At 38.0% G+C, this 27,525-nt stretch overlaps 1 protein-coding gene across 1 annotated transcript in view; it reads left to right on the plus strand.

The window, feature by feature from the left end:
• FGD6 (FYVE, RhoGEF and PH domain containing 6) overlaps positions 1–27,525 on the plus strand; it is a 71,958-nt gene that overhangs the window by 26,324 nt on the left and 18,109 nt on the right. Inside the window, exons 3-13 of the mRNA XM_062015413.1 lie at positions 2,719–2,866; positions 6,323–6,390; positions 6,483–6,513; positions 14,697–14,848; positions 15,695–15,851; positions 17,076–17,163; positions 22,481–22,531; positions 24,852–24,910; positions 25,015–25,086; positions 25,326–25,394; positions 27,032–27,115. Of these exons, the coding sequence (XP_061871397.1) occupies positions 2,719–2,866; positions 6,323–6,390; positions 6,483–6,513; positions 14,697–14,848; positions 15,695–15,851; positions 17,076–17,163; positions 22,481–22,531; positions 24,852–24,910; positions 25,015–25,086; positions 25,326–25,394; positions 27,032–27,115 (979 nt within the window). The remainder of the gene's footprint in view (positions 1–2,718; positions 2,867–6,322; positions 6,391–6,482; positions 6,514–14,696; positions 14,849–15,694; positions 15,852–17,075; positions 17,164–22,480; positions 22,532–24,851; positions 24,911–25,014; positions 25,087–25,325; positions 25,395–27,031; positions 27,116–27,525) is intronic.

Here is a 27,525-nt window from a genome sequence, read left to right on the forward strand (position 1 = left end):
CAGTGGTGACAGGATTATGTTTTCATTAACAGAATACAGCCTTGCCTAGAAATACGCTTGCCTCACTTCTGAAAGGGTAGATTTTCTAAAAACCTTTGAGTGTTGGCACAGTTGCTTTGAAAAGTTTAAATAACAAATTATAGCAAAATTTAGGAGCGGGCAAAATCTGTAGAATATGCGTTGGCAAAAGAACTGCAATTTCAGAGGTGTGAAAATTATTTTCTCCTGATGAGAAGGAATCTTAGTTAAAGAAATATTAGGAATAGGGGGAAAGGCAATAAAATATCCATTAACGAAAGTAAAAATTAATGATAAGGGACTAAAAAGTGAATTCTAGTGTGGTTAAAAAAAAGTACTTAATATATTTTGCAATGGGAGGAAAATATCCCAGATCAGAAGATATAGATGCAGTGACAGATGTGGATGGTCAAACAGTGAGTAACATAGTAAAGGAAGGAATAGCAGTAGTTATTTCTGTTGCAGGTTTTGACTAAAGCAGGGGGATATATCTGCCTCAAGTAATGCTACAGATATAATAAAAATCCTTGTCAACTACAAAATAAAAGGATATGTGATGGCATCTTCTAAAATAAACATTTGCAGGCCATCAGGTTGTTTCACCATGAATTAGATAGACTAGATAGGCTAGATAAAGAGGCTTCTAAATTGCTGAAGTTAACAAGTAACTGCAGAAGTCTTAGTATGTAGCTAGCACGGCTCCTGTGAAAAGCTGCTTTTGTGCCTTCCTGAAGCTTGTGGCAGCTTTGTGGGAACCATCCCTGGCATACTCCACATGCTGTGATCATCAGTGCTCATCTCTCTGGTGGCTGCTCTCTTCCTGTGTGAAGCTGATAATTTCCAAACTGAAATAAATGAGTGTCTCTCTGTACCCTGGGTGCTGCAGTCTTGGCTCAGGATTGTGTTTGAACTTGATGAGTTTGCAGCCTCCTTCCTTCCCCCACCCTATTCAGTTCTGGGAGACAATAACTGCTTGGGTGTTTATTGAATCCTTCCTGTGTTGTCTTAATAGAACCAAGGTATTTTAATCTTTTCTACATCTTCATAGCTGACCAAGGTCTGTCTGTATGCCAACTTGTCTTGTCTTCATCTCTACATGTATTTCTATTTGTGATCAATATTTGTGTGTTTTCAAAAACCACCTGGACGTGTTCCTGTGTGACCTGATCAAGGTGGATCTGCTTTAGCAGGGGGATTGGACTAGATGATCCCTTCCAACTCCTACCATTCTGTGATTCTGTTTTGTTTGGTTTTTTGGGGGTTTCTTTAACTCTACCTTGAGCATTAAATAATCTACACCTTGCTGTGGCTGCCAGAACATCCTCACATAGCTGAGGATCTTCTGCTATTCAGGTTACTGGCAGCATCCTCCCATGGGATCTACACTGACAGGTTTCTTTCTAGCAGCTGTTACAGTTGGAGATTGTGAGTCTAAAGAGTTGCACTTCATCTCTGTTTTCTTATGATTCAAAATTAGGAAAATAAAAGATTGGTTGTAACCATCCTTTGTGTAGGGAGGCAGAGGGCAGCTATCTGGAGAGGTACGTAGCCCCAACAGATGTTGGCTTTGCAAAATTAGAGGTCTCTGCTGGCTATGATGGCTCAGGGACAGGGTTTCTGGATTGGCTTTTTGTTTTGTAGGGTAGCTGGTAACCTACAGCTTGCATACAATAAGCCTGTAGCATCTCAACGTGTTTTTGCAGGTCTTGAACACAGTTTATGTGAATTTAGACAGGGCTTTATTGTAATTAGCAATTAGCAGATATTTTTTAGGATTAAATTAGGAGCTGGGGGGGCTTGATGTGTTGCTATTTTAACTTTGCCAAAACTTTAGGCTCTATTTCCTTTAGTCTCTATTTTCTTTTTTCTCTTTCCCTACCCTCTTTTATTTTCTTACATAACTGCATTTCTGAAGTCTCTGCTTAAGTTGTCAAGGCTAGTTAGGGGAAAAAGATTATGTGCTTGTCTCATGCAATTTCTATATTGCAAATATGGCTGAGACTAATGAAAACAGGCGCTTATAATCATTGTACAGCAGCAGAACAGGGTTATATTTTATAGCTTTGACAGCTACCTGGAAGCTATCTATCTGAGGAATGAGAGATTTTAGTCACAAAAGATTCCACTTCATAGTTTTTAAGAAGCATAGTTGGACAGAATGTTTATAGTATTTCCATTCCTGATGCAGTTGTTTAGTGTATGTGTTGAGAAACAACCACGTATATATTCATGCATCTAAAATTTCAGACAGAGCTCCAGTCTGAGTACCATATCTGGAACAAGTCCTGATGCTATGAGATAGAAGAGAGCAAAACAGCTGTGATCTTTCTTTATCCTTCTGGCACACAGTCAAAATGTCGCACATAGTACAACATTTACATATGCATGCACATGGTAATAAGGGAATAGATTTATCAAACTTTGCTGTGAGGCAAACTGATGCCCAAGAGTAACATAAATACTCCCAAGGTACCATGCCTTTTACTTACTGTCAGTGAGCACTGGATCAATACCAGCATAGATAAAACGTTGTAGGTTTATGAGTCCACCATGGAAAAGCCTACTGTTGTCATTGTCAGACTACTCCCTACTCTTTTTAATGTTTCTAATACCAGTAGACCATTTATTGTGGGGAAAACCAGGAAACTCTTTAAATAAATAAAGTATGATATGTTTATCAACTATACGTATTAATTTTAGGTCCTTAGAAGATCACCATGATCATCCTCATGTGGTAATGGGAGATCTTCAGTCAGATGAAGAAGATATCATGAACAGTTCTGATGAAGATGATGACACAAATTCTGATTCCAGCAAAGGGGAGCCTGATCCTCAAGAAGATAAACAGGTATCTTTTTATTTTTAGCTTCTGAAGCTATTCCTTACTCTTGCACTGTTCTTTAAATTGTAACCTGTTGGGATATTTTCAAATAAAAGACGAAGTCAAAATAACTTTGTGTATTTCTTTTCATCATTCTTGTTGTTTAGTGGGGCTTTTTTTCCCTAAAATGTTGATTTGTGTATTTTAGCCTGATATTAAGAGGTAAACTTGAGAAATACCCTGCTACAAGTGTTTGTTGCCTGGCATATTTCTTCTTAATCTTTCACTGAATCTCTTTCACTGAGCTACAGACCTGCCTACCACCCCCTTCTAACAGAGCTACACGCACAGATGTATGTTTAGAGATCCTCAGTTTTGAGACTTGTAAATGAGGCTGTCTGTGGCTTAGAGATCCTAGAGTGCACAGTATCTCCTGTGCATTGAATGCTTAAAATCACCCTTTGATCTCTCAGCCTTGGTGAAGCCCAAGCGAAGGCATCAGGTGAAGGTTGCAAGGTCTGGGAAGCTCTTTCTGAAAAATTTCTCAGAACCTGTAGTTTTGCCTGGATGGTTCTATTCCAAGGGTTGTGGCCATGCAGGAAAGGCTGTGTCCCAGTAACCATTTCTGTGCAGATAACTTTCTTGCACTTGCATGTCTTGCATGGCAACGTGCCAAATCAGTGCTTGGTGCATAGGGAGCAGATAGCTGGTTTTTAATTCTTCCATTTCAATTGCACGATTTTGGCATTTGAGTTCCTTAATTCATGCCTTTGGAGCTGAGGAGAGATCCTCAGTGTGCGTGCAAGAGGGTTGCAGAGCCACCTCTTCGGGCCTTAGAGGAGTGTAAGCCATGCTTGACTGTTGGGATTGATGTCTGACTTTCTGATAGCTCTGAGAGTGCCAGCTTGGAATGATTTCCTCTGCTTCAATCTTATTTCTTCTTCAATGAGGAGCAGGAAGACAGCACTCACTACTCAGAAAGAAATGAAGTTCTGGGAGTCCTATTCCTCTTCTTGGGGATACTCACTTTCTTTCTTCTCAGTACTGGATGCCCTGCCTGTAGACCAGTGCCACTCCTCAGCATCAGCCCTGGCAGCTGTTTCCTTTGACAGTAGTTATATTTCCTTCCTTTCCTTAAAAATGGATAATAATTACACACACACGCACACACAAAAAGGCCAAAGATAATTTTTATTGCTGAAAGAGAAGACTTGATGATTATGTCAGAACTGAACATCCTTTAAACAAATCTTCTGAGAGGAATAAATTGGAGGAGGGAAGGAAAGTCAAGGGAAAAAGCTTGTTCCTGTGAAGCTAAGCAGGACTGTACCTGTTTAGAAGCTAACTTACCTTGCATTCCTCTAGAAATGCCCTCAACCTGTCATGACAGAGTTTTACAGGAAAGTGTCCCCATTATGAGGCTTCTTGGGCAGGTTTCACACAGTAATTCAGTGCTTACTGTGAAGCATCTGCTCGTGATCTTGCACGTGTGGCCAGCAGCTGGGGATTAACAACCAGCTTCCTAACAGGGAGAGCAGCTGCAGAGGAGAATGAAGCAGTCTGCATTGGTCATCAGCTGGGCTTGTTTTTATTTTTCCTTACCACAAGCATGTGGTTGTTTTGATGCTTTTTATCTGCTGGAGGAGTTACAAGGTTCCTTCCCAATGCCATGAATGAGACCCCAATTTGTATCCCTTCAGTTCTCCCATCAGAAACTGAGGCCCAGGATGTCTTTGACTGAGCAAATGCAAAGTGGCCTTTTCAGTGCCAGCTGGTATGTGAAAAGTCTTTCAACAGGGGTTGAAAACAGACTGTGATATTTCGTTTTGTGATTGTTTGGCGGTAGCATCTTGTTCTCAAAATACTAATTTTCATCTCATTTGCAACTGTCACATCTACAGTGATGGCAGATACCTTGCTCTGCATAATTGACTTGTTTGTGAATTCAGCCTAGTAGGGAGCCTGTCAGCTGTGCTTTCTAAGGCAGCATGGAGGCCTGAGGATGGGTGTTAAAATCTTGCATGAATCTAATTGACCCTCACTGGGTAGATCTAAGCATTTTTTTTGGAAATAAGTTTAATTTGAAAAGTAAAATCCCAGTTCTGTCTGAAATAAATTATATATTTTGCATATTTGTGATGCAACACCAATTGTGGAATTTACAAATAAATTTTAATTTAGTAATTTGTCACCATGACAATTACATTAATATTAAAAAGTAATTGTTTTTTAGTTTTAATATAACACTGGCATGAGAACTAACCTATGGATATCATTGTCTCTGTAGTTTGACATCTAGCACTTGAAACTTGTTTATAGTTTCAGAGAAGAACTAAAACTCCAGTTTACTCTTGCTTATGAAGCAAAGGTTCCTATATGCCACCAATATCTGCTTTTCTAGATGACCCGTTGTATGCCTGTGTTATACTACAATGCTTAATGCAGCTTCCCCAGGACCTGCATCATGCTCTCATTGTATATCCTGTGATGTTTTAGTGCACCTCATCCATGCTTGCTCTTTGCAGCTCATTGAAATGAAAGTCTGAATATCTAATAGATGTGGTGACAGCTGGCAGTGGAGAAGCATATGGCAAACCATGAGAGCTGTTGTGGGGAAAGGTATTTTATCTGAAGGAAATTGTACATAGGAGTTATACTGTGAAAAGAACACATTTGCATCCTGACACCTTCCCACTTTTGCTTTGTCATACCTGTTCCTTCTATCTGATGTTGGATGGTAGCATTAATTTTGTTGGAAGCCAAATGTGTGTGCATAGAAGCCAACATCATCTCCACAGTATTTCAGGTAGATGACAACACTCGCAATTCTATGTTCTTGCAGTACAGTTGCTCTGTATTTCAGCAGCTCAGAAGCTCATCTATCTTCCTTTCTCTCCTTTCTCTCCTTTCTCTCCTTTCTCTCCTTTCTCTCCTTTCTCTCCTTTCTCTCCTTTCTCTCCTTTCTCTCCTTTCTCTCCTTTCTCTCCTTTCTCTCCTTTCAACATCCTTTTCAGAAAAGAAAATGTATATTTCTTTGAAGATATTTCTGAAAGCCATTTTAGTTTACTGCAAATATTATTGTTACTGCGTTATCAGAAAAAAAAAAACCCCAAACCTCAAAAAATACAGGAATATTATCTGTGCTTTACTACTTTTGCTAAACAGTAACTGTTACTTGCTGGGGCTTCATTTATTATATTATTATAGGCTTCAGTGCTTCCTAGAATAATTAAAATACAAAGGATGATGGTGGTAGAAAAACTAAGCTAATATCATTGTTTCCACCTGCAAGCTAAATTGTCTTTCTCACAGATCTTGAAAAGCCAGAAGATTTCAAAACCAAGAGTTATCAAACCAGTATAAAATATTTTCATCAGAAATAACTATTGAATAGTTACATTGCATGTGAGGACCTACTAGCTGGAAATGATCTTTCCACCTACTAAAACTGCTGTATAGTAAAATGTAGAATTTTATTTGCAGAGTAAAGCAGCTGGAAAGAAAACAAAGGTTTACCATATTGCCAAGGAGATCATGAGCTCAGAGAAAGTGTAAGTGTCAATGCTAAATTTAACAGCTACTTAGTGGATTTTAATTGGGGAATTCAAATGTAATTATTTGCTTTTTCTTGCTTTTCTTTTAGATTTGTGGATGTGCTAAAGCTCTTACACATTGTAAGTACCTCAAAAAAAAAAAACACAGGAAGTTTCCTGTTCTGTTTGTTTAATCTGTTAAAATTCTATGTTTAGGCTTTATTGCGATGAATGTGACTTTTCTGCTGTGTCTACATATTCAAAATATAAAAATTAATCTAATTAAGCACAACTTCAAAGCTTCAGATCTTATATAACAGATAAATACTTTAATGGTTCCTCCTGCATCTCCTTAATTGATGTATGCAGTCATCCAGCTGAGTGGGGGTATTGCTTGAATATTGAAAATGGAATTTATGTCCATTTATGTTAATCAGCATCACATTTATAAGCCAGGTTGTACCGTAGCAACTAAAATAAAATCTTTGGTTAGAATAATTTTTAAAGCAGAGGGGGAGGCAGGAGCAATTTACCTTTGGAAATTGTATATAAAATTACACATTCTTTAGATAATCTAATTAGCTCTAATGGTGCATCCATCACCATGGCAGCGTATCTTTTTGGGTTGCAATTCTTTGGCAGATGCTTGCTTTCCAATAACAGCTGTGATTGTGGTGCACCCAACGTGTTGTCCACAGCAAGGGTTAAGTATTTAATCCATGCTTATGCAGACCAGTCATCTATTAAACATGCTTCATTGAAGGTGACAACAGTAAATTAATGAAGATTTTGGCTTTCTCTAGCTACACTTTATGTGTTTTGTGTTGACTTCTAAGTGGTATGTTTATACCATTTTGTTGCTCTATTAAGTGCAAGCATAGTGACTTTTTTCCTTGGGCAGTGAAGTGGTTATATTGCAAACAGATGCATTGGTCTATCTTGGTCTCTTGAGAAGCATGTTCTGAGAAACTGGAAACAAAGGCTCTTATAGATGGACATATACAGTCCTGTAATACAAAGACCTTTCAGGAAGCAAAAAGCCTCCCACACCACTTGCTGATTCTTCTTTTGCCTTCCACTTTAGTAATGGATTTTCTTCTTTTCAAGCTTGGTTTTTAAAAGCTGTGTCAGGCAGTTGCAGCCAATATATAATTTATACACAACGTCATTTCTAGTACAGAACTTGAGCTTAAATACTGATTAAAGGAAGAGAGCATATACAAGTTTAAGCTACATGTTAGTTAATGAACATATTTTTCAGGCATGTAACGTATCTTTAAGATGTATTTGCTTTTCAGTGTACTAGTTCTTCAGGTAACATGCACAGCACTGGTTATTGGTGAGGAAGATACAGGAAAGCAGAGAAACAATGTGGGAGAGGGGAAAATAGTAGGCAGTTTAGGAAGTTTCTAGGATAAATTTAAGGTTGTCCACACAATGTAAATATCCAATGCTTGTAGGATGCAGTTTGCTGTGTTTTAATGGATAGCTTACAACTCCATTCCTGACAATACGTTAGTCTCTAGCTGACAAACAAAAACCATCAGAAATGTTTTTCTTGGCTGGCCATATCAGTCAACGTGTATTCAGCCTGGTCTGACAGAATGGATGCTAGGCTAGGAGTCAAGGAAATACTTGTCCTCAATTTGTCCATTGGCCTGCAGTGGGAACCTTGTTGAGTGTCCTTTTTCAGAGTAGGCACCACTTGCAGCTTTGTTTATTCTGAGTACATTTCTTAATGAAATAAAAATCACCATACCTGAGAGAGGTTGCAGAAACACTCTTTTGTTTTGTTGGGTTTATTTTTCTTTCCACAGAGTGATATGCCTGAGAGTTTGTGTATGTTCATCACAGACATTATTAAATCTGTTTATTTAATAATGTATTTCTTATGGATAATATTTAAATCTTGGTAAAAACATCCTTTTTTTTTCACCTGCGCTGAACCACTGCAGCTTCAGTATCAGGATTTTACTAACTATCAGTCAATCAAGCTCTGCCATATTTCTGGAACTAAAACTTGGGTTCTCCCTACTCTGGACTGTTTTACCTGTAGTAAAGATTTGGCCGTTACACCTTCTGAACCATCTATTAGTGGTTTTACAAAGAGTAAATACTCCAAATTTTTTGCTTAATTCCATTGTTATCATCTGGAATTAACAGTATTCTTCTCAGTTATATGAAGCAACTCTTCCAAGATACCAGGGTATGGGCCTATTTGGACACTGTTACTAAGTATACCTGTCTGCTTCTGTTGAAGACAGACTGCATCAGTTCTCTAGAAAATTATAAACACCTGAAGACATTTCTATGATACAAAAAAAGTTGGTCATAACAGCAACAAGGGATTTAACTGGCTTTTCACACCAATAGACTCTCAAACATAGCCTGTGAATGGATTTGCTTGAAGGAGTAATCAATCCTTAGATGTAATCTCAAACTCTCTGTATTTCTGTAATAATGTTCTTTTAGAGAACAAGATTCCAGTAAAATGCTGTTACAAACTCCTGAAAACAAAGGAGCTCAAACCATCTCATCTATACGCATCTTTGTGAGATGGTTCATGTATGGCCTTCAGAGGGTAAAGAAGATGTGAGAAGTGCTGTTTCTTACCTAAGGGCACTTGTAGGAAAAAAATACTGACAAATAATCAACTGGACAGAAAACATTTAAGTGATGAAAGGGAAACAAGCTGGTTACTGCTATGTTGCTCTGTGGCCCCAAAACACCTGGTGTGCCCTGAAAAGGGGAAAGGCAGGACTGGAGCTATATTTAATTCTTTGTTGTCGGATTCCTTGGAAATGGAGGACCTCCTCAGCAGCACCCTGCTGCTCTATGAGTAAGCTGCCTGGCTTAGTTGCCACTGTTTCTTTTGTCCATTTTTGTTCCAAATGTTGTTGTTTTGCCAAAACTCACCACTCTTTTTATTCTCCCATTCTTTTTTATTTTGTTTGCCCCTTTCTGTTAATGTGTGGGCAGCGAGGCTCTGGTCCAACAGAGGAACATGGTTGTTGGAACGGCTTCCCCTGCAAGTCTTAATGTATAACTTTGTGCTATGTGAGCAAAGAAAACTTTAGGCTTTTGCCTAAGTCTTTAGATCTGTGTTTCTGACTTACACTCATGATCTGTCCTTATTAGGACTCTGAGAGCAAGGAGGACTTTGTCAGGAGGCACCTCAAACATTTCTGCAGCCACAAGATCAGACTCTTTTTGGAGAAGGCAGATAAGGAGTCAGACATCTTTCTTTTCTGTGTTGTATGTCCTTCCAGAGACACTTAGAGGAATGAGAAATTTGGATTTAGTATGTTTCCATTTTCAGAAGACAATTGCAGAACATTACTTATACACATATATATTTCTAGAGCTATAAAAACTTAGGGATTTTTTATATTGTAGCCAAATATTATGAAAAATAATTCATAGTAGATTTGGGAAAAGAATATTATATGCCTATTAAGAAATAAAATAGTGATGGGTTTTGGAGTAAAGGAAGTCTTGTCCTTGGGTCCTGGCTTACAACTGACCTACTGTTTGGCTGTGAAATTACTTCAACCTCCAACTCCTTTTGCTCCAACTGTAAAACTTCTGTATTTGACCAGTCTGAGGTGAATATGTTGATATATTTTTAGTCTATGAAGTGCTTTAGAATTGCTGATTGAGACATTTGACAATGAATTGCAGCTGCAGTAATCTTATTAAGAAAGCTAATGAAATAGTTTTGGTTTGGAAGGAAATGTTCTACTACCCAGTCTGTTCATCGAAATAACATTCTGGGAATATGCCACTCTAAACCCATTGATTATTGTAGTAAAATAACTATCTTATACTGTCAGAGGCTTATAAATTATTTTACTACCTGAGAAAAAAGGTGTGGAACCACTTGGCAGCTTTCCAGAAGCAATCTCATATGTTTGAAAAATGTCGCAATCCACGCTTACTTAGTCTTCATTAACTATCCTCGCTATAGTTTAACTAAACAGTTTATGGCTAAGAGTCTAACTCTAGTTAGGATTACCTGTTTATAATTTGAATAATATATTTATGAAATCTTCTGTGGCTGTATTCCTAGCAGTCATGTTTACAGTTTGTCACATGTTTCCCCAGAGCGTGAAACTTCCTCCCCTTCCCCCCTCCTCTCACCCTGTAGGATGTGTGTGTTCCTTGAAAAGTCCCCAAGCTGATATTTGAGCTATCTGCAGGTGTATTTAGCTGGGAGCTGTACCTCAGCAGAAGGTATTATGGCATATTTTTGCTTTGCCTGATAGTATGTTCTAGGAGAACAGATCCAAGATTAATATTGATTGAAGCCTTAGCAGTAGAATACTGCTAATGTTTAGATTATATCGTTCTTTCTCTTCTAGTTAATTTTACAAGTTTTAATTTCACCCATTTGAAATTGTCTTTGTTCAGCTGTTAGGATACCTGAAGGGGCACTTTACCCAGTCAGCAGCCGAACAAGGGTTTAGTCTGGTCAGTAACTCTTTTGGTTTACAGTTAAACTTGTTCCTTTACGCCTTAGACTGGTGCAGGCAGGTCACTTCATTGTGCACTGGGAATCCTCTGGTGGAAAGAACTGAGAGGGATTGTGAGTCAGGGCCTTTGCAGAGGGGAAGTACATGGGCTGGTCGCAGATGATTCACAACAGGGTCAGAATTCTTTCATATATCACAGCCCTTTGCTTATTTAGGAAACTGCATTGAAGGAGAGGTGGGAGGAAACAAAAGCAGCAATGGTGGTATTCTCCTCAAATATTGTTTAAAAACTGCACAGCTCTAGAGGGAGTCTATAGTAATAAGATAAATAAAATCCCCTATACAAGTTGGGAATGTTTTTATCAGACAGTAATTCAGCAACAATATGTACTCAGAGTCCTTTAAAATTACCTAAACCAGATTTTCATATATAAGTACCCAGTAGGATGCTGTCTCAGTCTAGAATAAACTTGGACTGTTTCTGGTTTGGAAAGAATGTGCTCTTCAGGAACAGTGATGAGTGCTGTCCTCTGAAAGTAGCTGTGTGAAGACAATTGCCATTGCTGAAGCAATGGAAAGCGGTATCAGAAGGTTATTATTGGACCAGAATATAATGTAGAACTAGCAACTCTAAATCAGCATTTCAGAAAGTGTACAAAGCCTCCTCCACTTTTGAAAGGAAAAAATATCCTGGTAAGAAACTGTGATGACTCACTATATAACTAACATAATATTTTGTTTTCTCTGGTAAAGCATATGAAACTTTTGTCCAGAGTTGCAAATGATGTTTCTCAGTGAAATAAGCACATTCATTCCAAAGCATGGCAAGTGTGGTTTTTTTTAATAAGTAGGATTATAATGTTTGGAAGGCTCATCTTTAATTAGAAAATATCTCTCTCTTTAAAATTCACTGGTATGGACTGCTGCATTGCTTCAAATAGAATAATTTCTAAAACAAGTTGGGTAACAGTATTTGAGCAGACTGATGAAAGCAGTGCTAATCAGCAGTGTTATACAGTACTCTGTGCTAAATATGTTTGAAATATGAATCACTTCTTGCAGGTACATATCTATATACCAGAGCAATGTAGATAGTATTTGCAGTAGGCATTCTGTTTTTATTTAACGGTAAACAGATTTAGTTTTAGAAGGAATTAGGTTCTGGTGCATTAAATGACTATTACTGTAGTTTATGGTTTCTAAGTCATTCACCTACTTGTTTAAAAACTTAGTCTTTCCTGAATACTTTTCACTCTTTGGAGTGAAATGTCAGGGTTTACTTCTTAAGTTAACAGATTTTACGTTTGGTAATGGAAATAGACCTTATATTTTACCCTTTTGGGTTTGAAATTACTTTCTCAGAAGGCCACTACCTTCAAGTGTAAACACTGTTAACTCCAGCCTTGTGAAGTTTGTTTGACTTTTCCTACCCCCACTCCTCAGGCATGTGCTCTCTGCCTTCAACTCTCAGCCTTTGAGATAAACTTATCTCAAGATGAACTTGGCATGACAGTTACTTCACACCCACTGCCAGGTTAAAAATAAATCTTAATATGATTACAGTGACAAATGCATTGTACTGCTTCTGTAGTGAAGACTTGATAATTAAAAAAAAAAAAGGAAAAAAGCATTGAAGTCTCACTTTTTTGTTGTTTGGCAGGCTGGTTTGCATCATTTGAAAGCTTTGGTTATCTTTCTTCCCTGCTTTTCCTCTCTGCAGGGCTTCCTCCTTTTACTCTCTTCTGGAGGGGGATAGAGAGGGTGATGAAACAAAGTTTTGGTTGGCTGTTTTAGTGATATAGCGTTATCCAAAGCCTGATGAAGCAGATGGACTTTGGATAAAGCTAGTTGAAAAACCAAATCTGTATTTGGAAAACATGCTGCAGACTCTTTGAATGCTATATCTAGAAGTTAAATAAATGCTCTTAACTGCAAATGACATTCCCATCTTATCTCCTGGTGCTGAAACCTGGCTCCCTGCTCTCCTTTTATTGTTTGGTCAGGGAAAAACCTGGCTTGTTGATTACGCTACAGACAAAACTGCTTTTCTTTGTGCAAACAGCCTTATAACATTCAGACAAAATTCTTGTTTCACTCCATGTCAAAGTGCATACAGTATATTATGTGTGCATGTGATTGGGGAAGGGAAGAATATTATCGTAATATGATGATGCATTTTGCATGAAGCTCTACAGAATGCCTCATTTGAGCTTTTGCCATTGTAATTCCATGTATCATTTCAGTGTTAAGCAATGCCCTAGGGTCAGAAAACCCCATAAGATGCAGCTGGTAGTTAACCTATGTGTCACTAGTCTGCACAGAGGATGTAAAACAGAACATTTCCATATGAATAATGCCATCTGTTTTTTAACTCCCTTGCATTTAGTTCTCAGCCTTTCCCTATCACAGCCATCTCTCTGTATCTCCTTTCAATTTCTTGTCATAACTGCCCAGTCACAGTTTTCGTGACCCAGAAGGTCACAAAGTGAGAAAGTGTGTCTGGAGCTCACACTGCCTAGAGCTGATGTAATGAGGAGAGAGGGCAGGGCAAAGTTGAGGCTTAAGTTTGGGAGACCCTAAATAATGCCAGATGCTGGACTGATGAGATAACTAGTAAGACTTGTGGTAGTAGACGTAGGGAAGGGGGAAAAAGGGAGACTAAATTTTTTCTTTTCATTTTTCTTTTTGCCCCAACCTGAGGACTTTGCACGTTTTCAAAAGTGGCTGTGGACCCCACACGCTTTTAAAATACAACTCATTGTTGTACTTTGGAACATGGTGTTGGTCATCTTTTAGAGGACACCTATACATTGTACATGCCTTATCAGATTTCAGCAGACCACAAACTCAGAAAGAGCTGTTATGGATTGTCATATTTCCACTGTTATCCAAACTTAAGTGAGGCACCTGATTTGGATCTTCTTTTTTGTCAGTTTAGACAGTGTTGTTTTTCAAGTGAAATGCTAAATTGCTAAACTTTTTTGAAAATTTTGTTTGCATGTGATCAGGGAAAATATCTCATGCAGTGGATACTGAGTTTCAATATGGATACAATTCTGGCCATAATGTGTAAGGCTGCGATTTTAATTGTAAATAGCTTAGAGAAGAGCAAGAAGCCTCAACTCTGTCCTATTTGGAACTGTTATAGTATAAAAATATCTATATATCTTCTGCTGTAAGAAGATCCTTCAAGTGTAAGTGGGGTTTTCCTGCTCCCCGTAATGTTTTGAAGGTCCCAATGTTGGCTTTGGTCATTATTAACTTTGAAATCTCATGGTTTATAGATGTTGTTACTTTTTTTAGATGTTAATTTTCCTGTATATAGAAGAGCTGCTACATATACTAATTTTTTGTGATGCTATATTTTTGTCCAAAAGACATATCTTCCAAAAGGGCATTTGTAGATGAGTTATGCAAACTAGTATGATTATAAAATAAGATACTGTGATTTATTAGCTGACAATGTTTTTGCTTTTTAATCCAAATCATAGTGATACTCAAGGCTGCCAACACCATTGCAGATACAAGCTTTCCCCCCGCCCCCCTTAGTTTCCTCATATGTAGTAGAAGCACATTTCCTAGGGGCATGTCATAAAAATAATGAACAACTTCTATATTATGCATACAGGAGCAAGAAAGTAAAGCTCCACCATCAAACCAAAGGGATTAAGGCAGTCCCAGGAGAGTAAGTTGAAGCTGCAGAGAAACATAACCCAGATGGTGCCCGCCTTGCCTTTGGTAATAGGGAGCAGCGTCTGGAATGTCTGCAGAGAATGCTGTTGTCTGTGTTGGTGCTTTGAAGGCTGTTCACTCATGGGAAGGGGGGTTTCTGTCCTCTTTGTACTCTGGCAGGATTTCCGGGATGCTGTGGCACATGCCTCTAGGCAGCTTGGAAAGCCAGTGATTGAGGACAGAATCCTGAATCAGATCCTCTACTACCTACCTCAGCTGTACGAACTCAATCGAGACCTCCTGAGGGAACTGGAAGAGCGATTATCTCACTGGTGACTATCAGCAGAGGGTTTACCACTCCTTTGATGGTGTTGAAATGTATCTGTGGGGCTTATGTGACTACCAAGTGACCACAGTTTGACTCTTGTTTGTGTTTCACGTGACTTCTTAAATTACAGAAATAACTTTAAAAGTACAGGGAATCATTTTCCATTTAGATGCGCTTTTTGCCTTTTAGATACATCCAGAAAGGTCCAGAAGGCATCTCAATGCTTGTTTATAGGAACCTGGATTTTTTTAAACTTAAAATTTCATTTTTAATTGGAAATTTTTATCCTTTCATGGGCATGATAAGTGGATTGATTTCATTAGAGGAAAAGGTGGCTGTCCTGAAGACTGGTTTGCATGTTAAAGGTAGTTGAGATCTAGGGATCTCTAGTTGAGATCAGTGCTGATTGACAGCCACAATCCTGTTGAAGTCCATTGTCAGTTACACTGGTGGGTGGATCTATACAAAGCCAACCGACAAAGGCACTGAAATGCATGATGGCTGTAACCCCTTGTTTGCTATTAGAGGATGGAGACTACGTCTTGAAGTTTGAAGATCTCAAAAATGCTCAGAAATCCACCTTGTACTAAAAGTGTTCAAATGGTTCAGGACCATTTTAAACAGGCTGTGTCTGTGTATTAAGTGGTTGCCATCTAAATAGTTTGTTGAGGTATGCCTAGTAAGGATTTTCAGAGTAGCTACTGAGATGATGCCTGTCTGCTGAACTGTAAGCTTTTTGTTCAGATCATCAACTAGTGCATCTTACTGGGAAAAGGACAGGTGTTTTCCTGCACAGTTAAGATGTACACTCTTCTTAGCTCTTTCTAACTGTTCTAATTTTTGTTTCTAGGCTCGAACATCAAAGGATTGCTGATATATTTGTTAAAAAGGGTCCCTACTTAAAGATGTATTCAACTTACATCAAGGAATTTGATAAAAATGTTGCACTTTTAGATGAACAGTGTAAGAAGAATGCAGGTTTTGCTTCAGTAGTCAGAGACTTTGAGGTACTGTAGTCTTTTATAAGATTTTATGATTCTATAATATATCCTATTTTGTGGCTTTTCAGCAGTTGTGATCCTCCAGAAGGCTTCAGAGACTATCCTCCAATTTGGTTTGGGTTGTTGGGTTTTTTTTCTGCAGTCCGCTTGAGACTGCAGTAAGGTGGAAGTGCAAAGAAATAAATTCAGATATTGTGAAGTAACTGATTTTGGCTATCACCGTGTGATATGATAAAGGACCTTGATTTTCAGAAAATGCAGCACTTGCTACAGATTATATCAAAGACACATTATCAAAATCTCTAGCTCCCTTTTTTATCTGCTGATTGTACTATGTGCTGATTAACTGTCCTATTTTAACTAAGTTGATTTCTCTACCACAACATAGAAGAGCAGCTTAGTCATGGGAATGGTGTTTCACTTCAGTTGGAAAAATAAAATCTGAATTTTCTCATCTGTGTTTTTCTAGAAATTTCAAACCCAGCACATGCAGCAATCAGATAAAAGCTGATTCATATCCTTAAGAACATTGCCAAAATTTTACATGATTCCCTTAAACCAGAGAAGAGGAACAGCTCCCTAAGTACATGATCCACACAAACTGTGACTTTACCTCCTATTATGTTGGCTTCCCCTATTGTTTGCCTACTTGTGGTTCAAAAGGCTGTGGGCAAAGGAGGAGCTTGAGATAAAGTCAGAAAAGAGAGGAAGATAAGAGGGCTTGTTAAAGGACCCTTAGGGTTTTTCAGTGTGTTTCAGATGCACACTAATTAGAATGCAAACTCAAGATAGTTAACATGCTTGAAGCATGGATCTTTTAATTCTCTATTGCCTTCAGAGGTGTGGATTAATTAAAACTCCTGCAGTGACCAATGCTGTCTCGCCTAATAGACACTGACAGCGATTGCAAAGGAGCGTGTTGCCCTTGCTACTGGTGTTATCTTTCTTTTCTGGAAAGCTTCACTTCTTCACAAGCAAAAGTATCTGTTTTGAATCCATAGAGTACAAGTGCTTTCCAACGTCTTTTAATGCATGATTAATTTTGCATGCAGTCTTCCACACAAAGTAGAATTTGTTGCTCTGTAGAGTGGTGTTTAAGGCTGTGGTAGTTACACCTTTTTAGGACAAATCTTTATCCAGTGTAATTGGTAGTGTTTTGTAGGTATGTTTTCTTTTGTTGGAACCCATGGCTACCACAGAATCATTACTTGTTTTGGGTGTTTTTTTCAGATGAGCCCCCGCTGTGCTAGTCTGGCCCTCAAGCACTATCTACTCAAGCCAGTTCAGAGGATTCCCCAATACAGGCTCCTGTTGACAGGTACAGTCAAGCTCTTTTGCAGGCTTAAGAAGCCAGTCTTCACGTATCCCAGGAAACTTTACTTCAGGTGGTCATATCCATCTGTAAAGCATGTTTATCTGATTTCAGATATGTGAAACTCTTAAAAACATGACATGGGTTTAGAGGCTTTCTTTGTTCATATTGATTGCAATAAGATACATGAGTGAGATGCTCGTGTTCCCAATGCTGTGGGGCGTTCTCTGATAATACATTCAGCAGTACTTGGGAAACGTGAAACCTGTGCTGGTTTTTTGTTTGTTTCTGTGGTAACAGAAGCCCATAATTTCTTTATAGGTTTGGAATGCACTTGTTTTGCTTTGGGTTTTGATTTTGTTTGGTTTGTTGTTGTTGGGGTTTTTTGTGAGGGGAAAAAGGTAGTATGGAAAATTGGAACTAAGAAAAAGAAATGAAAGATGGCTATGCAACTGTGAACTTCTGCAAGTAACTTCTCTGTTTCTCCCCTACCCAGGTGTTTTGTCTGTAAAATCCATTCTCTTTTAAAGTCAAAACACATGTTTTTAGTACACTTTTATCAGTAAGTGCTTAAACCTTGTTCCAGGGCCGTTGTAGGTTGAATAGCTGGCTTGGGACTAGGAAATGTAGGCTCTATACCCTGCTCTGGCACTGGCCCGTTTGAGTGACCTTGAGCAAGTCATCTCCATGATGCAGTGTTTTCTTTTCTGTAAAAAGAGGGCAATGATAGAAGCCTCTTTTTGTGGAGTGTTTTGGAATGTGTTGGTTGTAAGAGAGGGATGGCTCCTGTAAGGATTTGGAAATACTTAAGGCATTGTTTTTGAAAGCTGTTGTTTCTTGATGAGCAATTTAAAAATAGCCTCTGTTTATGGAGTAACTGCAAAATAAAATGCTCTGTGACCTTTTTTTTTGGCTCTGTAGCAGCTTGTTGGCATTTCACCAGCAAGTACTTAGACTAGTGATGCTGTGGGAGATTCAGACTTGTCACACAGCAGTTACTAAGTTATTAATGTTGACTGTTTTCATTTTAATCGTCTCATTAAAGTCACAGCTGTTGAAAAAAGGGTGAGAACCCCATTGTAAATGGACTGCTTTGTAGGGGAAAATCTTAGTGACTCTTAATTGATGAAATGAAACCATAAAATGACATTTGGGGAGTTGCTTTATTTTAAAAGGATACTGTCATAGGACATGGTATAGGCTTGTTAAACACTCCATGGTTTGGATAAGTTCAAAGATTTTAATGAAGAAGTTGAACAGAGGATCAAGATAGAGTAAAAGCCATTGTCAATATCCATAGCAAAGTGAGAGATGTCAGGGGTGAATGACACTGAAACAAAATTCAGATGTTGAAGGGGAATCCTCGTCATCATTAACTGTCATTGTGGCAGGGACAGGCTGGCTTAGATCTGAAAAAAAAAAAACACTCACCTTACCATGTCTGCCCAGCTTTAAACACCTGCAAATGTGAATGCTGTTGACAAGAATGGGATTGCAATGCTGGCTGATGATGTAGAAAAGCAATTTTCTCTTATTTTATGGGAATTTAATTATATTGAAGCTGGAATCTGTTTCATTTTCAGTCTGTTTAATCTATCTTGCATTTTAGTTGTCCTTGAGATTTGCACTCTTCCATGTCTTGGTGCATGACCCACCTGCTCTGTTAACCTCCAGCAGCTCTGTATAATATACTTAGCCCTCTTTATATGAAACTTCTGCTGCAAAAACTTCAGAGGATGTGCAAAATTTTTAGATCCATTGTTGCAGTGTGTGAGATGCAGTGAAGGCACAGCTGACCAGGCTGAAGACAGGGAGGAGAGTCTGTGGGCGAGGGAGGAAGGGGCAGCAGGCAGGAGCAGAGAAGCGAAAATAATCCAGGAAATTAAGCTGTTAGGCCTGAGTCAGCAGGGATTTCTTCCTATTTAGATGTTCTGTGTCAGTGGGACAACTTTGTACTGGTAACCTGCTGCTACATGGTCACATCACAGGATTGTTGCTGTGCTTTGAAGTGGAGTTTCTTTTGTGCTAACAAAAGCAGGAGCAGGTGGATTTGTAAATCAGCCAAGAAGACGTGCAGGTCAGCTGTGTTTCTGTTTAATTATACGGCTTCCCCAGTCCAGCAAGTGAACTTCCACTTCTCCACACACACACTCCTCAAGCTCTATACAGCAAATATTAGATGAGATTTTGAGGACGTTATATAGAGGCCTCTGATTTCTAATAGAAATGAAGGAGAAGTGATTCTATTCTCCCAAAAACCTCTGATTTGGGTAGATGACTTGAGACTGCGATATGAACAGACACTTTGTTCATAGGATAAGCCTTTCTTTTTTTTCTCAACATAAGGTTTGCAGAGAGACAGTCCTTAATTATCCTTAACTCAGATACAGTGAGAGGAAGCTCAGAGGGATGAAGAAAAAGTCTTTGAGCAAGCTGCTGCTTTGCAGGTCAGAAACAGAGTTGTCAGACTTTAGCCAAATTATGTATGGAGGCATGATTGCTTTAAATTTAATTTAAGTCAGAGGACTCTAGACAAAAAGTGCTTAATGAAGCAGAACAGAATCTTTAGCAAGAGAAGAAGTGATAGGTGCTGCCCCTCAGCAAGAAGGAAGAGAGAATTGCTGGATGCTGTCAAGTAGAAGGGCATAAGGAAATTTTGTTAATCAAATAAACTATTTCAGTACTTTTCTGTTGATTTTTGTTGTGTCATGCGGTATCAAGCAGCATGACAAACTCAAATTTCGATGTCTGCCGTTCTGCTTGTGGTTGTCCTAGTCTGAACAACTAAAGCACATGTCAGAGGGGAGAATTTTTTTGGCAAAGAGTGTAAGTACCATTCCACTTTAATAGTTGAACTTCTGTGTTTATTTTACCTAGGAATATTCTTGCTAAATTTTTACTGTGGCATTATTCATGTCTGTGAAATCGACTTGTCGGTATAGTTTAAGCCTATACCTCTGGGAAGTTGTCGCAAGCACAGAATTTCCAGTGTGTATTCATAGGAGAGACTAAAAATATCTCTTCTAATGCTTCTCTGAAGATGAATTTTAGGTATGAACTGAGGTCCACTCTACCAGATATACATGGAGAGTATTAAGATGAAAATTACGTATTTACCAGTTTCAGGATTTTACAGTTGCAAGTTTTATTGGCTGCTTCAGTGTTATAATCTGAAAGCTGCCTTCCTTTTTAAGTACAGAATTATAAATAAATACAGTTATGTTAAAATGTGTGTTTTTCCCTCTTCTGTTCACTGATGATATGATTTAAAATTCTAGAACATACCCGTGCAAAACATGTTTTTGAGTGATATAAAGTGTTGTTTTGGGTAACATGTCACAAAGCGTGAATATGCGTGGTTGGCAGCTTTAAGAAACTGGTATTTCTGTATAAGCTGTAGGGGACTCATTCTTTATTCTGGGAAGTTCCCAGCAGAGTCCCTTGTACTGGCCCTGGTGAAGATCAAGTTGCAATTGTCAAGCTTTAGCTTGGTGTTTTGGGTTTTTTTTTGGTGGAGTCCCAAGAGTGCTCTGCCTGGGCAGTATGGCAAAGCTCCAACTTGAGAGAGCACCCATTGGCAGAGCTGGTGTCCTATGTGTGATAGGGTCCTCCAGGTTAAACCAAGGTAAAACCTATGTGAACTCTTCTCAGTTCCTTTCAAAAATCAAAATGTTGATTTTGTTTTTCTCACATTATCTTCTTACCAGCGTAACTTGAGGTGAAGCACAGTGAACTTTATTTGTAATGAGGAATATGTGTCCACCTAAATATTGCTCTGGAATATGTTAGCTACTATGGCACAACATCTTGAGGGATGTGAAGGATGCAACATTAATGGAGCATAACTGGTGAGGTTTTGCTGCCATGTCAGACTTGTCTCTAAAGATCACAGGTTGAGCAGCACCTGATAACAAATAAGACAAAACTTTCAGGAGAGCAGAAAGCTGTGGATGTTCCTGTGGCCCAGCCAGCCAGACCTCCCAGCACTCCCTTTCCACTTCTTAGCAGGAGATTCCAGATGGTTCCTCTTCCTTCACCTCAACCAGCTCTTCATGCTTCTCTCTTGGATCCTCCCTTTGGTCTTTGCCAAATAAAAAAAATTAAGTGCCAGATGAACTCTTCCTGTAATTCTGTGTTTCTCAAAGCTTTAATTAACTGTGACAAGATTTCTCACTCATCATACCATTTCTACTACAGAAACATGTTTCATAATTCCTTTTCTCTTTTTTTTTGTGGCATAAGGAAAAGATTACAATACACTGAGCAGTCTCTGAGGGGCATGCATGAAGCAAGACATCTTATGAAGTCAGGAACAATTGGCTCCTGATCTTTCTTGAGTAAAAGGATGAATTTGGGTAGGGCAGACATTTGGGAGTTGAATTATTTCACTCCTACGTGAAACTTGTACAACTACGAAGTTAAATTGAACACTTGCTACATCACATATGTTTTCAGTAGGTGTGCCAGAGTCTTGATACCTCACTTGAAAGGTAATTATAAATCAGTAATTATAAATCTTCACATGTGGATTTCTTCAAAAGTTTCTCACTTGTTTTCTTACAATTTTTAAGCATTTCAATGTAGCTGGCAGAGAATAAGTACTTGGCATTTTATTGAGTATATATATAAATCTTTGACAGGATATTGTGCTTTTTGGTGAATTAGATGCTCAACTAGGGAATGGAAACTCAAGGGGAATGTTTTCTTGTATAGTCATACATTTGGAGTTAATTTTAGCCAAGTAAAATAGATTTTAAAATTATCAAGATTTTAATGGGTTGAGGGTGCCATCTCGTGGTGAAGGAACTATATCTAGAATTGAAAAAAAAAATGCTTATTTGAACATTGAGACGATGGGGTATAATTGTTTTGTTATTGAAAACTATAAATCAATATACGATCCTTTGTAACAGACTACTTTTTTCCTCAGCTCCTATAGACAAGTTAGGTGCTCAGGCAAATAAGTATAATCTTCAAGGTTTTTTTGCATCAGCTTAAATGTAAATGATTGCAAGTAGTTATTTTTCACTTGCTTGTATTGTTCTGTGATAGTATATACAAGATATCATTTGTCCTTGGAGAAGGCCACTACTTCAAAAACCTTCTCTTCCCTGAGCAAGATATCCTGTTATACTTTCATTACTGAAATGTTCGTTTTCCTTTTGTTGTTACTTTAACGGATTTAAAAGGATAAGTAGTTGACCTTTGTGGCATAGATATGCCTGAAAAGCAGATTTCCAGGAAAAAGATGTTTTTACTACTTTTTGATGCTGTTTATTTATTTAACAAAACTATCTCTTTTTTTGTTTGTTTGTTTATACAGATTATTTAAAGAATCTCTTAGAAGAATCTGCAGACTATAGGGATACTCAAGGTAAACATTTCTTTAGATTAAAGAAATAAGACCTTATGTACATATGATCATGTTTCTAAATTTGAAATACATGCAAAATGCTAAGCCAATCATAGAAACATAGTCTTTTAGTTGTAAGTTTCTCAGCAGAGATACTGGCAGATTGCAAAGTTGCGTTTTAGAAATTTTTGCAGCTGACAGTGGTATCAGCTCACCCTTGGACTGAAACCAAGAGATAAGGGTGAAGTTCCACAGGCAACTTAAGCAGATATTTTGGGCACTGCTATTGAAAGACAGTCCCTGCATCTGTAGACCTTCCATGATAGGCAGTCTGGTTTACCAGCTGCTCCCTCCCAGCTATGTTTCTTTCTGACCTACTCCTCTTTGTGCCAGGGCAAGTGTTCATGTGGCAGAAATGGGCAAGATCAAGGAGCTGCTCTGGGTTATCTTTAACCCGAGTTGTTCTCCAGTTTGACTTGTCACAAATCAAAGATAAACTAAGCTTAGTTGTAACAATAACAGTGTTAATTTTATGCAGTCTATCTTTGAAAGAGAATAAAATTTAATCTTTACTCACCAAGATCTTTCTTGTGATAATTAAGATAACTTAGTTTTGTCTTTCCTTAGTAGTTAAATTCCTTTGGGAGGGAAAGACTTAAGTTAGCTTGGGTTTTCTTGGCTGTTACGATTACTAACACCACAGTTCATCCTGATGGCCTCCATTTGACCACGCTATTCCAGCTAAGTGGTATAAGAATTGGAATTCTCTTCCCTCCCAACACCCACTTTGTTTATGGACCTCATATATTATTATTTGTTGTTGTTTAGATTTGTTCAGTCTTGACTCTATAAGCAGCCCTGAGATCCTGTAACTTTTCCTTCAATCGCTAGCAAGTTTTTTTATAACATTCTTCCATCTTTCTTGAAGTCAGTGAGTAAAATTTTAGGTTTTTAACAGATATAATAGCTGACAGATGAAGGAAAGTATAACAAAAAATTTAGGTACTCGTTCATGTCTTCATGAATTTAGCTAAATTTTCCTTCATTTTCTTTCAAGTGAATGGGAGCTGAGGAATGTTTTGCCTGGAACAGCTCCAACATTTCCTAATAGGAGACCATCAGTTATTTGTCAGCAGACTCAGTTGACATCATGACATCTGCATCTAAACCTAAGTTTTGATCAAGTGCTTGATAGATGCTGTAGCTTTTAACTGTTTGACTCTTGTGCTTGCGTTGCCTTGCTTCATAAAAACAGTGAACAAAAATTCTGCTTAGATTGACTTAGGAGGAGCTTTTTATTCACTCATCAATTTAGTTTCTTTTATGGTTTGTAACCTTCTGAACCTTCCGGTTCAGAACACTCTATCTTTTACCATGCCTTCCTTCCGAATATGAACTCAACAATAAGAGAAGTATATACATTCTGCAGTACTAATGGTCTACTTACTCTACTGATTATTTGCAAAAAGATCCCAAGGCTTTGTTTTTACCTGGTTTGGTAGGCTTCTCTCTGAACTTTTAAGCAAATGTAGTTCCTTTATTTGAAGTGTCTGACTGCACTTCAGCTACTCAGAAGGTGCTAAATGCTTTAGAGACTGGATTTTATCAGAGCAGTTGTTCTAGCTTTCAATTAAGTTAGTCTTTTTTTTTTTTTTTACCTTAAGTAAATTACAGGTTTTGAGATAAGATTCTTGGGTGGGTTCTGTTTTATGCACTCACTGTTCAGTAATTTATATAATCATTTCACTTAACCCCTTTTTGTGGTTAGACCTTAACATGTATTACAGTCAAGAGTTATTAAATATCAGTACCTAATAAAATCCCTCATCTTTGGTAGCTCTTCTGTTTCAGAGAATTATTTTTTCCTTCTGTTATTAGAAGTCTGACATTTAGAAAGTTGAACTTTATACTGGTATCTTGAGGTGCAGCAAAACTAGGCAAAGGAAAGAAATCACCAAGATTTGGATAATTTTTCTAGGTGGTCTTCCGTGGTCTGGAGGCAGTTATGTAAAATAAGAAGAACTTAATCTCTTGCTAGTCTCAATTAAAATGTCATTAACTTTTTTGCTGTAGGTAGAGACATGGAAATTAAAATAATCTGTTGTGTGATAAACTAGAATTTCTTTTTTCTCATGGACTGGTTTGATTAGCTAGGGCACATTTATTAAACCACGATCCAAAGACTCTGTAATCAATGGGAAGTACACATGAATGCGGAGACTGTACTACAATCAGGTCCTGAATCTTGGCATGATGCAGAAGGGCAGTGTTGTACCCGTGCTTTAAGAATACCAATGCTAACTACTCTGTATAACCAAGGCATCTTTTCTTTGTCCTCCAGATGCGCTAGCTGTTGTCATAGAAGTTGCAAACCATGCCAATGACATCATGAAGCAGGGAGTATGTATTTTGACTTATGAAGCTGGTTGAGTACAGTTTTTTGTCTTTGTTTTTTTAATGTAATGGATTCTAGGGCAATTACCTTTTGCTTTTTCTCCCCATAGGATAACTTTCAGAAACTCATGCAGATTCAGTACAGTTTAAATGGACACCATGAGATTGTACAGCCGGGAAGGGTAGGTTTTCCAGACAGCATTCAGCAGATTGCAGTAAAAGTACTGCACAGATGATAGCAAGCAAAGCACTGAAGCTGCGTTTACCAAGAAGAAAAATGGTCCATCATTAAGTTCTGCAGCACTTCAGGCATAGTAGTAGTAATAATAATAATGATGATGATGCTGAAAAAGTCATCTCATTTGTATGGCTTGTGCACTGAAAAGCTATAGGTTTTGAATTGCTTGTTTTAATTTGTTAGGTCTTTCTGAAAGAGGGAACACTGATGAAGCTGTCCCGGAAGGTCATGCAGCCACGAATGTTTTTCCTGGTAAGATGCTGTGTGTGTTGCTGTGTGTTATTTTAGGTGACTGAAACATTACACCACAAACAGAAGTAACTAATAACTTCAGGTAGTGGAAAAAATGAGCAATTGTTGCTGTTCTACTTGCTCGGTTCTAACTTGAGAGAATCTTGTGTTGCACGTACGCTAATTTTAATAGGAAACTGTTTCTCACTAAAATGTACTGTTTTAAACAATGCTCATTCAAAATCTGAGCATTTTATGAGAAGACATCTGTGGTTCAAAAACTGAAATGTTTATTCCATCCCACTTGACCATATCAGACCTTAAAACCTACAATTCTGCTGCTGCTATTGCACACTTCCCTCCTCGTCTCCTTCCCCTGCATGACCCTCTTGCATCCTGACCTGAGCACTAGGCTAGAAGTTAAGTGTTGCCTTCTCTTCCTGTCTCTGCTACTGTTTTGTTTTGTTTGGAAACTTCTGTTCATCTCAGAAGTTTCTGTTTCCACTTAAACCTTTTGTTTATCTCGTCTATTTCGTAAAGCAACTATAGCAGTCTGCAATTTGCAGCATTACTGGTCCATAGTCCTGGCTGAAATCTGTCTTATAGTTACTGTAGTACAAGTAAAGATTTCCCTAGGCACTAAAGGAGTGTGTATTCTAAGTTTGCAAGTGCCTGCCTTATGTTATGGAGTTGACTTTGTAGCATATAAAGCACTCAGATAACTGCAAATGATATCAATTAAATTAATTCTCTCAAAAATCTGATGCTATTGCAGGCTGGACTTCACAAATCATATGTTGCTTAACTGAGTGGCTCTAGCTCAGATTTTATTTGTCTGAGTTTTTTGGGAGTTTGTGGGTTTTGCTTTGAGGGTTTTTTTAGGTAAAAAAGGTGCAGACTACTATGCTTATACCTTTAAACACTTAAGCAGTGATTTTTCCATTGATCATATTGTGAAGTTTTAATAAGGGTCATGAAATATTTGGTTATTTTGGAAAGAAGCCCATAACAAAAATTTAAGAGACAGTTTATTTTTCTGGTCTGTGTTTATGTACAGTAAATGAAGTTTGGATCCAGGTGTGGAACAACACAGGCAATTAAAAAAAAAAAATCAATTGCAGTTAAGTAAAGTGCGCTGAGTGAAGCCAAGTCTGGTAGAACAGGAAGTAAACAGTAGATGCACATTTAAACTAGCAAAATTCACATGGTACGTGTTTGTCCACATGGTACATAAGTTTGTCCTTATAATAATAAATTGCAAATATTAATTCTACTATCTCTGAGTTTCTGGAATGTTTTGCTTTGTTTAAATGGTTAATTCTGATAGCCTTTTAAAGTAGTTTGTTATACGATATAGCTATGTGCACCAGAAACATTTTTGTCCTTTTTAACAGCCTATTGTTTGACATTCGTGCAGTTTACTCAAATGTCAAATGTATATTTACACAAGAAGGCTATAAATAGACACGTATTGTTATCTAAATTCATATGTGAAAAAGTTTCTTGGGTTCTAAGTGGAATAATAGGAAGTGGAAGATGCTGTTCTGGACAGTTGATCTCAGTGCTATTTGAATTCGGTACTTCTAGTAAAATCCATCTGACATTATCTGTCTCTAAATAGTCTTTAGTCATTAAAAAGCATTGCTTCTGTATTACAGTTCAATGATGCCCTGTTGTATACTACTCCAGTTCAGTCAGGGATGTATAAACTCAACAACATGCTGTCGTTGGCTGGAATGAAGGTGAGCCACTCTTTAAAATCAGTCTTTCTCCAAATCTGTTTGAACTCAGACCTTCAAATTTTCAATCTGGAACTGTTTATTATTGGAAAGATACATTAAAGATGCTGATGTTCCTCAGCAGTCCTACAGGCTTTATATTTCCTGCATAATACAGCCTGTGAGACTACTCTCTAGGTTTCCCTGAATACTCCACTGCCACAGGATCATCTCTCCTGCATTTCATCCAGTATTGTCCTTCTCTGAAATATTCTACCTACTTTTGTACTTCATTTTGTTTAGACTGCCTCACTTTTACCTTGTAACTGCTCTTTATTGTCCACAACCAGAGACTGGGCATATCTGCCTGATAAGCTTCTAATGGATCAAGTCTCCATGGTTTATAGAGATCTCCAAGGGAAGATAATGGCTTT

Source organism: Colius striatus, chromosome 1, assembly GCF_028858725.1.
Source record: "Colius striatus isolate bColStr4 chromosome 1, bColStr4.1.hap1, whole genome shotgun sequence".
NCBI lineage: Eukaryota > Metazoa > Chordata > Aves > Coliiformes > Coliidae > Colius > Colius striatus.